Below are 13,809 nucleotides of genomic sequence, written 5' to 3'. Positions count from 1 at the left end.
CGGTTAGCAGCTCAGGCAGAGGATGCTGGTCTTTCAAATTTACAAAAAAACAAAAAAACCCCAAAACAAAACAAGTTTCTCAAGTCAACTCCATTTTGGTTTACATCTTATATATCATACAGTTCTTACAGGGTTTTGTAATTAGTCTCAAATTCATACATGTGCATATGTGCTATATGCATAAATATCTTTGAGAGGAGTACATAATGTCTTCAAATAGATTTACAGTTTCTGAAGTTATCGGAGTGGTTTGTAGCTATATCGCAGTGTTGTGTGGAGTGGTCTACTGTGGAACGGTGTACAGGCTATAACTGTACCTCCTTTGTGTGTTTGTGTGTGTGTGTGTGTGTGTGTGTGTGTGTGTGTGTGTGTGTGTGTGTGTGTGTGTGTGTGTGTGCTTGGTCCATTTTCTCCCTTCAACAGTGAGGTCCTAAAAACTGTAGTGAGAGTGCCTGTTTTTTAAAAAAAAAAAACAAGACCAGACAGCATAGAGGTGAAGAGATGTATAAATCAATAAATCAAGGCACATTAAGTCACATAAGGCTGGTCCTTCATTTTCTCTGGAATTACAAAGTCTTAAATTCAACAATGTTATCAATTTAGTCATACGCCATGACATAGACTATATGGAGGAATACTCAAAAGAAAGAGGGTAATATCTATTAAAAGGGGCATCAGTTCAGCATAATCACATCATAACATATGACATTGACATTTGTTGTGAATAACCGCCAATATGACCAGTAAATGCATGTTTATATAATCTCAACACAGGATGCTGATAAATGTGACTAATTTGCAGCTATATATGCAGAAATTTGAAGGCTGTTTTTCCCAGTTTGTCACAACAGGCGTCAAGTCATGATTATGAGGGATTACATATTGAGAGTAGTTTTCTGAAGCTGGGTAGCCAGACGTTCATAATGCATGCATCCCCACCTCAGAAAGGTGACAAAAGTAATGAAAATGATGTCAGCAAAATGACAGAATGAGAATGTAAATGTATCCCTTAGATGCCTTTACAAGCCAACTTGTCCACTGTGCTGGGATACAACATTCATATGCTGGAATAAAAAAAAAAGGCCATTTACAGTTTCCAAATGTATTCAGCAACTCCTGCTCAACAGATTTGTCAAACAGTACAAAAGTGCGTTTCCTATGATTTGAAAGAATTGCCGAGATGAAAAGAACGGAGGAAGAGATTCATGATTAAGCATCAAGACAATCTCAAGCAGAGAACAAGAATAAAAAGGAGATTGGGAGTTATTGATTGATATTTTTTTTTGCTTTTTTTGCTTTTCCTAAAAGGTTTACAAATCTGAAAGTCTGAAAGGCAAGGACAGAAGAGCTGGGGGGGGGGGGGGGGGGGTGTTTCCTGTAGTTTCTGTGGAGGTTTTACATTTCTTGTCAAAACCCCAGATTGAGCCACTAGGGCTTAGATGGGAGTGATTAGTGCTCTTCCAGCCAAGATGGAGTGTCAGCACCTGGCATTTTCAACTTGATGTGGAACTGCTTGAGTGTCTGTTCCAGCTGCTGTTGGTTTCCTGCGTAGTATGCTGCTATGGCATTGTGGAACAGGATCAGCTGGTTATGCAATACCTTCACCTGTTTGGGAAGAGAAAAGAGATGAAAAAAAAAAGCACAGCTGAACTGAAAGCCAGTAAGTTGGCCTTAAATAATGACATGGTATGTAGAGCAGAACTAGCCTCTAGCCGACCTTGTTTTCTTCCAGGAACTTCAGCTTGATGGAGACGTCGTTACGCATCTTCTCATACTTCTCACGGTGAATCTGGAGCGCTGCTGGGACTGCTCTATCTTGGGGCATGGTGGTGGCGTCGCGCGGCCCCAGATTCAGCTCCTCCAAGTCTGTGCGGTACGCATCATACTCAACCCTATGGGTGGATTATTCATTAAATAGCATTAGAAATGTGTATTACATGCGAGTACATGTTCATATTTAGGAACAGACATGGGACTCTAATGTCGGGTGATGTGTACACATTACCTGGCGGCTTCATACTGCTTGATGTTAATCAAGGTGTCTTCGATTGTTTTGTCCACAAGTGTGTCCACGCTAGAGATGAAGAAGCTGATGGCACCCAGCAGTGTCTCTCCATTTTTGGACAAAAGCTTTTGGGTGTCAGCATTGTAACCAAACTCCTCCTAAAGGACAGAGTGGAACTAATTTTAGTCGTCTCACTACATTATGTCTACCCAGCAGTGTTATCCATGGTGACTAAGATGGGTGATGATACCAGTATCAAATTTTTCTAGCATATGTACAATAGTCTTCATGTGTTTTCAAGGGAAAAAGTGAAGCCAAGTCATCTTAATGTAACACTTGAATCCATGGGGAGGCCACTGCTTCCAAAATGTGTTAAAAAAATAAATGAATATGCAACATAGGTAGACTTCTAAGAGATGAGTTATTAAAATATTAAATCTACAATGTCAGATTCCCAAAGGAACAGCTTCATTCATTCACTCACTCATCCTAAAGACAATAAAGTGATTTGAGTGACCATGATATCCAGAACATGCAGGTAACAGCGCATATAAATCCCAAAACACAACAACTAAACATGTCCCGCCCCCACGAATGATGCAGGCCCCCCTTGGGCCAATTAGTATCAAGTAAACAAATGTTGTAGCGCCCCCCCCCCCCCCCAGGCCAATCAGTGCACTTCTAAAAAGGCCAGAATGGAGCACTGAGATGCATCATTCCCTTTCATGGAAATCCGGTGTCCAAGATATTATCCGTGATGGATGGACGGATGGACGGGGCCGATCCATAGTCCCTCCCCTGATTTCTTCATGGGGGACAAATACAATGACTTGAGGAAATGGAAGAGGACCTGCATATTAATAAGACATGGGTCTTTACTGCCTCTTAACTTATCAACTTCCTAGTTTACAGTAAGCATTGTCATATCATGTATACATTATGCTTCAATAAAACATACAACAATAAAATAGTAAGATTAAAAGTCATCTAATGGGTCTAAATGGGGTCTGAGATTTGCATTAGTAAGTGATTGCTGGTTTTTGGCCAGTGAGAATATCAAAAGTCTGGAAGATTTACATACTGGCTAGCACAAGGCTGTAGCCCAAATAATGCCACTGACAATTTGATTGATTTGATATAGTGTAGACTAAACTGAGTCTGGCCATCCATAGACAAAACAGCCAATCCATAGGTCACTTAATAGACCCACAGTGCATGGTAATTAGCATTGTTCATTTATTAATTATACCTTGCTGTAATCAATAAATGAACTGCCATGAAATGTACATGTATTTGTTTCTGCTCTCAATGTCTAGCGGTTTTCTATGTACAGGTTCCACTTCAGAACATCATGCATACAAAAGATATACACTATAAAGTTTGAAATTATACAGTAGATGATCCACAAGGCAGTACAAATGTTCCATTATTTTGATGACAGTTTTGATGATAACAGAACTCTTACCTATACTCTACCTAATCTCAACGTATTGACTCACATGAAGTTCTGGTGACTTGAGGCTGAGGTCGGCGAAGGCATCCCCCAACTGCCTCTGTGTCTGCATCATCTGGGACAGCTGATTGGCCAACGTCTGGGCCAGCTTAATCACATGCTCGTACTTTCTCTTGTTGTCGCGAAGCACATCGATCTGAGCCTCCAGCTCCAAGTCCACGGTCCTGGAGCCCCGACCCAGCTTTTCTGACAGGATCTGCCTGGTACACTGTGGAAGACAGCTAGTTTAGGAACTTAGAATAATTATAAACACTAGTACACATTGATAAAGAAAGAGATTAAGTGCATTTTATCACACTAAGAGTGACTGTATGGAGTCTCTGTGTGCGTATGTGTATTTGAGAAAGAGAGAGAGAAGGAGTGTGTGCAAAAGACAAACTAAAGAGTTTGAAGAAAGAGAGGGGTATCAGTCATACGTGTTTGTCAGGCTGTGGTATAGTTCACTACTCTGCCAACATCCTAATTAATTGTGAGAAGATAAAGAATGAGACGAAAGGCGAAAAGGAGATAAATCACCTACTCAAAAGAGAGGGGAAGATGTAGGAGAGAGGTCATTTGAAGAGTGAATATGAAGTGTGTGTGTGTGTGACAAAGAGAGAGAGGATTAGAAAAACAGAGAATCAAGGACGGAGAGGATTACTTTGTATGTGTTGATGCTCCACTTTCTCACTAGGTCCAGTTTTTCCATGGCGGGGTTCTTCAAGTCATCTGCAAGGACCACCGCTCCGCTCTTTGGCTGTCCTTTCATAGTGCCTGGACAATTAAAAGTCATTCACTTAGGGAGTGATTGAGTTACTGGATTGGCTGAATAGAGAGTTGTGGCAAAGATTAAGGAAGTACAATGCAGGTGTAGTAAATTTTAAGTTGTGATATCAGTCATCAGTCATTTCGCCGCATGTGTCAATGCCTGAACATAGACACAATGCTACGGCAAGCTGAATTAGCAGTGTAAGAGGACGCTGATGGCATCTCGATTATTCAAATCAAAATGAACCTTAAAATACAATCAGTCAGAATTTTCCCCTTCAAAACATGGTTAACAGTCACAGTATACAGTGATGAGAAGTGCTTTGTTGTGGTTTTGGTAGAAAGGAAAATGCTGAAAGAGACTATAGGTGCCAGGTTTTGCGAGGACACAGGTTGCAAGCAGGAATACCCACTGAGACTTCTGTGAAAGCAGGTTTTCTAACCAAAGAGAATGCTCTAGGCATCAAGAGGTTGCATGAGATCTAGAAGTAGATCTTAGGAGAACCCTTGGGAGTATGTTAACAATTATTAGCCATTGAGAAGCAGAGAACTACCTCAACCAGCCCAAACTTATGGGAGGAAAAAGGTTGGAGAGAGAGACAAGGAACAATTCTCAAGAAAGGAAGAAAGAAGAGAGAAGGGTTTGATTCTTAATGGAGCATAGCCTGTGGGGACAATGAGAGGGAAAGAAGCTGATGAAAAAGAAAAGGTAGATTGCGGTTAATTGTGTGCAAATGGCAACAATTCGGTATCATCTTGTCCATAGTCCATCGCTGTGGGTACCTTTCTCAGCCTGACTATCGCTGGCAGAGCGTGCCAGGCGGCTAGCGACAGCCGAGCTGGGAGCTACAGGTGCCACGGGAGATGTGGGCTGGCTTGCTGACCCTGGGAGATACAGCATTCAAAGTGATCATTCATTAGTATGTTGGATTCACCATCCCGCCTACAGAACTGTAAGAGGGGATTTCCTACTTTGAGTTTTTGTACCAGGGTCTCAATTTTTGTTTTGCCTCAACCGAAACATACCTTGACCCATGAAAACCTGGAAAATAGTCATGGCAACATTGTGGCAAACTGGCCATATTAGCTAGCGCCTCTAAGGGAGGATTTTAATTTGCATTTGTAACAAGGACATGATAATGAAAAGGAAAGGAGGGTTACGAAATGGAGATCAGAGGCAATTCATTAAAACTCAATTGGATGTCCACCTTTACAAATTCAAATGTCTGCCTCTCAAATTTCACAGAGATTAAAACCAAACCTGGAGCATTGGGGATAAAACAGTTTGCAAACATACAGTAGCATGCTGTAAAGCAATCAAATAATGCAACAGGTTGGACAGTTTGCTTTAAGAGCCAAATTCTAATAAGCTGTCCATCTCATACAAATCTGTAACAAGTAAATGAATATAAAAATCCCTTAGAATATTAAGAAAATAAGTACTGTATGTGGAGTAAAAAAAACTAAACAAAAATAAACAAAACAACAATAAAACTAGGCATTGTATTCTTTTTACCTTTGTATGGTCCTGATTCAATGATGCCCTCTGTTGCTGAAGCAAAGTTGCTGGAGGTGACACAAGACTCTGACAGGTTCAGGGGCCCGGGGGCGCTGGGGAAGGAGTCCTGTGGACCGAGACAAATAGGGATTATGTGAAGTGAGGTTGATATATCTGACAAGGTTGTCCATGCCCATACGCAAATATTATGTCACCAACGCCAGAGGACGAATTCTATTACAAAATGTTTAAAAGGCTTGAATCCAGTTCCCAATTAACAGAAACATCCCATCTCTCACCACACAGCCAACCTTTTAGTACATCATATTCAAGTATGCCTCAATCAGTCCCTTGAAATATTCATATTCCAGCCCCTCTGGCATCTTTTAATGTGGTGCCTTTGACTGTAGTTAATATGTGAAAAGTAGCTTAGCACTAGTTACATGCTTGCCAGCTGTGAGCGTATTGGCAAATAAAAATATAGCATTGAAAACATATAATATAAAAAAGAAACAGGTTAGTAGCACAGGTATTTCAGACATACACAGTTCAACAGAGACCCTATCCTGTTTCTATCACCACACCTTGCTCTTCTGGCAAGCATAATAATAATGTCTGCTCCCTTGCCAGTGACTGGCAGTGTGACTGTGAGCCATTATGGGTAACAGTGGGCATCTGGAGGCGCTGCCAGCTCACAGTCAGATGGATGAGAGGGGGAGGGCACCCTGAGGTGCTCCATCAAAATGACTTCACTACAGCAGCACCCCACCTTGCCTGCCCATCTACGCTACTGCAGAGCAGTCATGAAAGCATAATGAAACCTATTTCACATACTTGGCCAAAGCTGCCAATTCATTAAATATTTAATCAGTGGAAATTTAATAATTTTGGGCTAGGTTTGCATTGTTCATTTTCATCCAAGAGTAGAACTTTTTAATGTAGAACCCATTTACTGAAAAATAACACACTTGATGCATCTAATGCTAGACATTACAGCAGCAGGGTGGCCTTGTGGTTAGAGAGACCGCAGAGGACCTTGGTTCAAGCCCCACCCGAAATTTCAAAATTTCAAAATTTCTTTACTTCCATGACAACCCTGCCTCTATGTGTAAATCAGTACATTATGTTAGTCACGGATTCTGTAAATAGCAATAATCAGTCTAGAAACCTGGTTATTATAAAAGTACCGGGCTATAGCAGATTATCAGTTTCATAATAAATTATTCTCCTCTGGTTATAGAGTAAAGACAAGGGTCTACTTGCAGATCCTCCTGATAAAGACCATACAGAAAACTTAAACCTGCCTGAAAATGGGAATTTCAACTAATCTGCAATTTGATAAATAGCTTATTCTTTCTGTCTGCAAAGAGGTTTGGATTTGTAACCATCCACTTTCTAAGACAATTCTAGATAGTTTTGAAAGATGCTGTCATCAGATGGACAACGTACAGCATTTAATCAATGTATGCATACAATTTCACCTCTGCAACATTTTATTACAGAAAGTAGGTGCTTTGTGATTCAGTATACTGATATGGATGCCATGCGCTGCTGATGTTGTGGGTTTGGATCCAGCTTGCGCCCTGTATCATGTCAGCCATTGCAAATGTTTCTTGCATGCTTTGTTGCATATATTCATTCAGCCCTGATCAGCACTTGGTGTTGCAACACTAATAACGGCTCATCATGGCAATGGCGTTAAATATGAGTGAGCTGAATATACACTATTCAGTATGTAAGCCTACACCACTTGTTTCCTGCCAACACTCACAAGAAGAACTAACATTTTGCTTGTCACCGAAACATATCCCACAGTGAATGGAGTCAACATTCCCTCACTAACAACAATCAGTGCAGCACAACTGACATTCTTGAAATGATCTTGCTCAAATAATTCCTTATGTATGGAATTTATCTAGCAAGAGCTAAATTGTAGGGGGAAATTGGGCATCATTAGCTGACTAGTTTGCAGCTGACCTGTGGGTCTCCCATTTTACAGCTTGACTACTGGCCTGCTAACCAGCAAGGCAAGCTTTTAGTTTTATTTTGTGAAAATATACTGAGAAAGACAGAGACAGACAGAGTAGGAGGCTCTAAGCAGGCAAGCCCTTACCCTCTTGAACACTTCCTCAGGACTCTGATCCAGGTCTCCATTGCTGGTGACTGGGATCTCAGCGGCTGAGCTTCTATGGGACTCCTCAGCCATAGTGCTTTCCTGTAATGAGGAAGGTGAAATGTAACAGGTTATTCCTCAAAGCTTTCCTCACCAATCTCAAGAAGAGAGACCACCATTGGCCAATTAAGAAAAGAGGGCTTTACTAATAGGATATGGTAGTTGTGGGCTGCCATCTTGTGGACACTGCCACGTGTCAATTACCACAAAAAAAAGATAGCCTCAATGTGTTCTTTCTTAGCACAACTCCTCATTTCCAAAACACTGTATTTTGGCCATTCCACACTTCTTCAGTAGTTTGTTTCATTAATTTTCCAGACAAGATGGTAATGAGCCTTAGTGAAGAAAGGAATATTGCATCAGTATGGTGTTAGCAAGAAAACAACTTTCTTGTGAAACAACTGAAATCCATTTGCAACACTTTTTTTTTTACCTTTCTTTTGTTTGTTTTTTTACAAAACAGCAGTCTGAAAAAATATGTCTGCAGCTAATGACATGAGTATGGTACACATCTTGTATTAAATGTGTCATACAAGTTTACTGCATGTGCCCTACCCATTCAGCTACACAAAAACTGGAATCAAACCAGTATGTCAAAGATCTATTGTTCTCCATAGCAATGCTCTACATAGACAATATCCAGTCAAGGTCTGCCCCATGGAAATACAGGGTTTTATGCTTTACAATGACACTGATTATTTCAGATCAAGTTCAACTATCTGGGTCATGCTCTAGGCCTAGTTGTTATACTCCTTCATTGCAGTGTGGCCTAATGTATTTTCAAAACCTTTTGATGCAGCAACACACATTGGCAAAGGGCCGGTTAAGCTAAATGTAATAAACATGTGGAAGAACCTGTTCAGAACCTGGTCATACATGTTCCCTCATATTTTATCTGCTAAACTTGCCTGTACATTAAAAAGACACTGTCAGTAGTTGCAGGCTATAGGTATATTTGTGCTATATTCTAGTAAAATTGTTGTGGCTTTATCATTGTAGACTAGGGATCTGGGACACTTACCTAATCATTATAAAGCTCTGGATAGGAGATGAGTCCTAACTGTGTAAAACCATGTGACTTTGAGTCACAGTTGGCAAAGTCTAGTACTACTGAAAAGGTTTATTATCACCAGAAATTCCAATTTGCATCTTTGAACAAGATCCTACTCCTACTCGACCAGTCTCTAAATAATGCAAATAGCTACCAGATCACCAGGTAATAAGATCCAGGTCTAGTCTAAACTGACTGGCTGGTTTAAATGAGTGAGTTGGGCTTATATTAATGTCTTATATTTCATATAAAAGCTAGCATGTTCACTTTAAATTTATTTTTGAATGAAATTATGCTTTTGGACTGTAACTGCACAGACATAAGGAGACAAAACCCCATCAAAAACTGGGCATTGCTGCTTCTAAGATGAATCAGCATGTCACCATAAAATGATGCCAGGCCCATATGAGGATTTAGGGCCTCTCAGACTGCCAAAAATAAATAAATAACAAAATCAACTCAAGACAGCTTTCTCAAAAATAGCTGAACTGAAGGTTTAATTCAGGTACCAAAGAGGTGGGCTATACATTTCATAATAACATGCTAAGATATTTTGCAAATACAACAAGAGCAGATAGCCTAGAGCTTTGCTTTGTTTATAATGTGACATCTGATATGAGTGTTAATGAAGGGTTAAATTTGGGCCCAGAGAAGCCAGCTAGATTGAAAAAAGCATCCTCCTCCATTAAAGCTAGAGGTCTTTACTCTAGTTTTCTGATACATTCAGCCATAATATAACAGATTAAAAAGAAACCTTCACTTGAGGTCCATGACCCAAGTCAAGCTCTGTAAAATAATTTCATATTGAGCACTGTGTGACAAAGATAAGACAGTCAGTGCCTTGGGTGTCATGTTAACAGTCACATAAATACTTAAAGGCCACACGACGCCCACATGCAGGCAGGCAGCACAAACATGCACAGGTAGGCTTGTCTCACCATCGAGGTATGGCACATAAAACAGACACCTGCCTGACAGCCCTCCTTCAGACCAAGTTTAAACAAGCTGTCTGGCAGTGGCACATCTCTGATTACATGCATTTGAAAAAGGGGGAAAAATAAAAGTCAGACTGTAATACAATTTGCTGACTAGCAACAATGTTTCCTTTTTATTCATTTAGCTGTGTTGGCCTGCCATGGCTGGAAAAAAATCACCCCTACAGTTAGAAAAATGTGAACTATTACAACTGCAGGTAAACCCACAACTGTCTATATATCATGATATAAATATCCAAATAAGAGTCATTCTTGAACTGCAATACCTAGTGGAACTGATCCAGGAATGGGTTCAGGAGTGAACGGGCGGGTCTCAGAATCAAGATAATCCCACTTCCCATCTCAAAAAGATTATACAGGAAAGACTGCCAACAATATAGGCCTACTAGAGCACAGATGCCTCAAGTGGTTAAGTGACTACGAATTAATGAGGGCAAGGTGTGGCTTGTCATGGAGTGTGGTCCCTTGGAGTTCAGTAACCTGGAAACAAACTAACATGAGGGGGAAGGGATGGATAAGGACAATGAGCTAATTATCCAATTAGCTGCGTCAGCAAGGAGGAAAGAATCATGGCTTGCCTTTCAAACTATTTAAGAAAAATGTGAGGCAACGATGTGGCTTGATGTTGAGTTCAGGTTGCATAAAAGATGGAAAATGTATCTTATAGCAGGCCCTAAAAATTCTGGATGTCAACCATGATGGCCTTCATTTAGGGCGACTTCATAAACCAGGGTTCATTTAAAAAAAAAAAAAAAAAAAAAAAAATATGTGACTTGTTCATTTGAATTTCTTAAATTCTGTGATGCAATACTGGCAATCAGCCCAAAACTGAATGTGAAACAACAGCTTGAGAGGTCACACATTCCAGCAACCCAACAAATCTGGGGCTGCCTAAGAATGTTAAGGCATGAGTCCAAATCCCTCTGCCTACAGTCATTTACCCAGCCATGTGACAGCGTGTTGGATTCAAGAGCTCTATCCAGACACAAGCTGCATACAGGAGACACTGTGAGGGATTCTTATCGTTGCAGGGAGCAATCGATCATTCATTCACTCACTCACACACACACACACACAGAATCACTGTCATACCAAAGAAGGCACAATAGCTGTAAAGAAGTGCATAGTTACTGAGAGCAGAAATCATGACTGTTATTCAACAAATCATGGCTCAATGACTCATATATTGTATAATAATAAACAGCAAAGATATATCTATCCCGACTTTCCTCCAATCACTTGTAGATAAGCCAGCATTGACATAAAGCAGAGAAAATGTGCAATGCCTCAATCATCCCCAAACACATTTGGCACATCACAGTGTAGCACAAGTGATTAGCAAGAAACCCACCAAGCGCACCAATAACAAACAACAACACCTACACCAGCTTTTTCCTAAAACCTCTAGAACACCACCAAAGCTGAAAGAAATCTGAAACATAGCCAACAACCACAAATCTAAAAAGGGGGAAACACACTAAATCAATTTACAGCTGTTGCTCAAGTTCATGTTGTTGGTTACTTTAATTTTGGCTTCACAGCAGAATGCACAGAAAATTGGCATGATCATAAGAGAGAGAGTAGCACCACCACCACAATTTTTGCAAGTCAAGATCAGAAAAGCAACATGAACAAGAGCGCTGTAATGAAGGACTGAAAGAGGTTGATTGTCCAAAGTGAAGGTAAATATCACCTTTGTTTGAGTGCGAGAATCTCCATTTTCCTCTGGTGTTTCAGTTGTTTCAATATGGTGATCTGTCCCGTTTTCCCCATCGTCTACACTGCCAGTCATGTGTGCAACATCATTGCTGTACTCCACATTTTCTTCACTGTGTGTCACCTCACTTTCACTCTCTTGAACACCCTCATCAGCACCCTCATCCCCTTTCTCAACATCCTGGTCAGTTTCCTCTACATCATCGTTGACACTGTCAATATCAATGTCATAAAGCACTTCATCTCTGTCATCTCCCTCGCTATAGTCGTCTACATTCTCCTGTTTTACATCCTCACTCAAAGACTCCTCTGCTTTGTCAGCCTCCTTACAATCCATTTGCAGGTCCTCGGCTGAGGTCTTCCCCGATTCAGCCTCAAGACTAACTTCAGACATACCTGAAAACAGACAGATAGGATGGCATGAATAGGTCCTATCAAGTTAGCTGACTGATTCAAGTACACAACAAACCCCAGCATCTGCAAGGGAGTAAAGTGGCAGAGCAGCTCAAAACCAAAGATACTGCACTAAAGCAATAACAATAAACTGGTCTGTTAACTGCGTACAGAAATCACAAATCTGTTATGACAGTAATGTTTGAGGTAGATACTGCATACTGTCCACTTTGTTGTATGTAAGGATCTCAGGCCTTATTCAATGAAACATGAAGAGGCAGGTAAATACCAGTAAACACTTCAAGGACTTGCCTTAGAGAGAAATCTAACTGCTGATAGAAGTCCAGGAAATGTTACTGAGATATGTATTTCCAGGCTTTCTGTGCTCTGCAGGACATTATGTCCTGTTTAGGATTTTTATGACATTCCACATTAAATAACATGGAGGTTATTCATTGTGCATTACACTGATTCTCTCTCTCTCTCTCTCTCTCTCTCTCACTCTCTCTCTCTCTCTCTCTCTCTCACACACACATAAGTGATCGGATATTCAGCTTGATAACCACGCAGCCCAAACATGACTGTTAACGTTAATTTGATGGCTGCATTTACGACCTCACCCCGGGTAGTTTACTGTTAGTTGCCAAACATTAACCCACAGCATGGATGAGCCAGCTAAAGGCCGGAAGTGGCACCTAAGTTAGGCTAGCTAATGTTAACGTTACCTTATCCATAAAGTTACCATAGTAAAGCACTAAACTGTCACGTGGCTAGCTGAGGCGACCAAAGCTGATAAACTGACTTTTTTAATGGTCTTACTAAGTAACAAGATATCACAGAGCTAACTGCTATACTGGTTGGCTAAGGAGGTTACGTGGACATCTTAGGATTGTAAGGATTCAACTAACGTTACTTTAACTTCCACCACAGTCAATGTCAGCTAGCGCTAAAACTGCACTGAACTGAGTTAACATGAATGTAGCAAACCCGTTGACGTATTGTTAGCTAACGTTATAGTTAGACAGTAGACACTGAACTAATGGAAAACTACATTACTAGCTGACTAACGTTAGCAAGCTAACTATCTGTCTAGCTAACGTCATGTAACTTAACGCCTAGAGAAAACTTTAGTTAACGTTACCTGTCTGCGGCCGTGGCTAACTATTTGTTAGCGGTTGTAGTACTTCAAATCCTTGGTGCAATGTATGACGCGCTGGGAGTTGTCTTGAAAGGCAATCCAACAGCTGTTAATACAAACGTTACATAGATACACTAACTAGCCATCTAACATCAGCGCCCCTGACTCTCTACAGGCTAGACTTGCCGTTTGGACTCCGGAAAGACCAATCCAATGTGGGCCCTCGACTGTCAATTATCTGCAGCAGACCAAAACTGTTGCATGCGCTCTCCCCCTGCTGTTGAAACCAGTGTCGTGTATAGGTTGTCGCCACCGTCTAAAATGAGCCAGAGTAAAAAAAAATGGTAATGGGTAAAAGTAAAGGTCAATGATAACGTCCTGGTTAAGAGTGACATAGTTGATATTTTGTATCGGGTATATTTTCTATCGGCTGTAATATGTTTCATTCTGATATTATGCGAAAAACACCATTTCCCATAATGCCCGGAGTCGGGGGACGTACACTTGCGTTGGAACGCAAGATCAAGCCTGGCTGAGGAGCCCAGCCAGAGGCCATATTGGAATCTATCAAGTCGGCTTG

The 13,809-nt window shown here is 40.8% G+C and overlaps 1 protein-coding gene across 5 annotated transcripts; it reads right to left on the bottom strand.

Annotated features, from left to right (window-relative positions):
• Nucleotides 1-465: 465 nt before the first annotated feature.
• On the bottom strand, nucleotides 466-13,427 carry LOC139639946 (arfaptin-1-like). Of its 5 annotated transcripts, XM_071514105.1 has the most exons (11): nucleotides 13,233-13,427; nucleotides 11,828-12,094; nucleotides 11,676-11,758; nucleotides 7,877-7,978; nucleotides 5,782-5,890; nucleotides 5,049-5,150; nucleotides 4,159-4,271; nucleotides 3,505-3,726; nucleotides 2,006-2,163; nucleotides 1,718-1,892; nucleotides 466-1,605 (listed from the first exon to the last, which is right to left on the bottom strand). In XM_071514105.1, exons 2-11 carry the CDS (start codon nucleotides 12,090-12,092, stop codon nucleotides 1,450-1,452), a joined length of 1,485 nt encoding a protein of 494 aa, XP_071370206.1. In that variant the 5' UTR covers nucleotides 12,093-12,094; nucleotides 13,233-13,427; the 3' UTR covers nucleotides 466-1,449. The 5 variants fall into 5 exon arrangements, with proteins under 5 accessions (XP_071370206.1, XP_071370203.1, XP_071370204.1 ...); XM_071514102.1 differs by having other exon boundaries at nucleotides 11,676-12,094; XM_071514103.1 differs by having other exon boundaries at nucleotides 2,006-2,160; nucleotides 11,676-12,094.
• Nucleotides 13,428-13,809: the final 382 nt, after the last annotated feature.

The sequence above is a fragment of the Centroberyx affinis genome, unplaced genomic scaffold (assembly GCF_046629955.1).
Source record: "Centroberyx affinis isolate AG114_WGS23_722 - 3 ecotype Tasmania unplaced genomic scaffold, CSIRO-AGI_Caff_v1 ptg007968l_1, whole genome shotgun sequence".
Lineage (NCBI taxonomy): Eukaryota > Metazoa > Chordata > Actinopteri > Beryciformes > Berycidae > Centroberyx > Centroberyx affinis.
This window is presented reverse-complemented; position numbering and strand designations above follow the sequence as displayed.

Excerpts from the sequence above, each read along its gene's own strand:
- LOC139639946 (XM_071514102.1), bottom strand. The coding sequence starts at position 12,092 with ATGTCTGAAGTTAGTCTTGAGGCTGAATCGGGGAAGACCTCAGCCGAG. Across the intron at positions 4,272-5,048 it reads CGATAGTCAGGCTGAGAAAG|GCACTATGAAAGGACAGCCA; the intron begins GTACCCACAGCG and ends TTAATTGTCCAG. Across the intron at positions 2,164-3,504 it reads TCAAGTCACCAGAACTTCAT|GAGGAGTTTGGTTACAATGC; the intron begins GTGAGTCAATAC and ends TCTGTCCTTTAG.